The sequence below is a fragment of the Ruditapes philippinarum genome, unplaced genomic scaffold, assembly GCF_026571515.1.
Source record: "Ruditapes philippinarum isolate M1 unplaced genomic scaffold, ASM2657151v2 ctg4549_1_1_1_1, whole genome shotgun sequence".
Classification (NCBI taxonomy): Eukaryota; Metazoa; Mollusca; class Bivalvia; order Venerida; family Veneridae; genus Ruditapes; species Ruditapes philippinarum.
Window position 1 is genome coordinate 1 of NW_026866648.1, and position 1,501 is coordinate 1,501.

Sequence of the window (1,501 nt, forward strand, 5' to 3'; positions counted from 1 at the left end):
AAAAGAAAGGAAGGGTGAAGGAAATAATGACAGTAGATATTTGATGAAGAATCCTACACCGAAGATATTATTGGAAGGGGTTGACTACAGGATGCAGACAGTGGAGGAACGAGTTTCGGGGGTGTGTCAACTGATGAAGATCCATTTTATGTAAGTGAGAGCAGCACACAGGTAAAGGGAGATAGCAGATTGATAACAATTAGTCTGACCCAGAAGTATTGTCTGATTTCATTAATAGCCAGAATAACAATATAAACAAACAAACTAGTCAAATACCTTCAGATGATACCGAAATTGTTAAGGACCAAAGGCATTGTATCGTGCAGCATGACCTTCCATTTACGGTAACGTCCTCTTCCATTCCACCAGCCATAGCATCTTCCTCTTTGGACACCCCAGTAACAACAACTATGACGACCGTTCCACCAATGACACCGATCTCACGACAGGAAACCACATCTTTTAACTCGCCAACTTTCAATTTTTTAGAATCCCTTTGTTTAACACCTGGGCAGGCAACACTTACAAGTACATCTGTACTCAACACCCCTATTATCAAAGTCCGCACTGAGGAAAACATTTTGTATCAGCTGCTACCAAATGGAGTGTTAAATTTTGGAACGCCTTTTATCGCCACCCCACAGATTGTGAACACGCCAGAGGTAAACATGGAAATGGAAACAGAGAATGATGAGCCAGAGTGTAAGAAGAGGAAGTGTGAAGATGGAAAGTCAATGGAGAAGTTATTAGAAAGAATAGTGATGTCAATAGAAGCGAACAGTAGAGCAATTGAAAGTGTAAAAGGGTCAATGGATAGAATGAACGATAGTTTTAAAGGTTTACAAAGGACAATGGAAGAGATAAAGTATGAAATAAAAGAGAGCAGAGAAGAGAATAGGAGAAGAGTAGAAGGAAACAACAGACACGAAGGACACAGAGAATCAAACATAACAAACAGTCGACAGAGAACTAGTTATACATCAGACAACAGACATCACAGTAGAGAATTTAATAGAGAACGACATAGAGAACAAGACAGAGAAGACAAAAATGGAAACAATAACAAAAGACGTAATAATGAAAATGATGAGAGACAACACAAAACCCAAGGAAAGGAGCAAAGCAACAGAAACACTGAGGAGAAAAACAAAAAATTGAAGGAAGGACGATCTGTATTGAAATCAGTGATAAATAAGATATAAACGATTATACATTAAAATATTCTAGGAACATTAATTATATATATCAGCAAGGAGTCAAACAGGAATGGAGAACTATTTAAGTAATAAATAAATAAATGGACTGAAAGTATTAAAACATTATGATGTCTATCAACACTATTGTTATATTGCTACTATAATAATAAGAGATAATTTTATTAATGAAGCACTGAAATGAACTAAATGATTATTAATTGGTTGTTAATTGATTTTTAATTGATTAATAAGTTAAATTTTTAATGTTGTTTAATCTTAATTTTTATTTTTACTATTGCATTGTT

At 35.0% G+C, this 1,501-nt stretch overlaps 1 protein-coding gene across 1 annotated transcript; it reads left to right on the forward strand.

The window, feature by feature from the left end:
- Window positions 1-668: 668 nt before the first annotated feature.
- Window positions 669-1,202, forward strand: LOC132733220 (pre-mRNA-splicing factor CWC22 homolog). Its single transcript, XM_060719821.1, has one exon. The coding sequence runs from the start codon at window positions 669-671 to the stop codon at window positions 1,200-1,202; it is 534 nt and encodes a 177-aa protein (XP_060575804.1).
- Window positions 1,203-1,501: the final 299 nt, after the last annotated feature.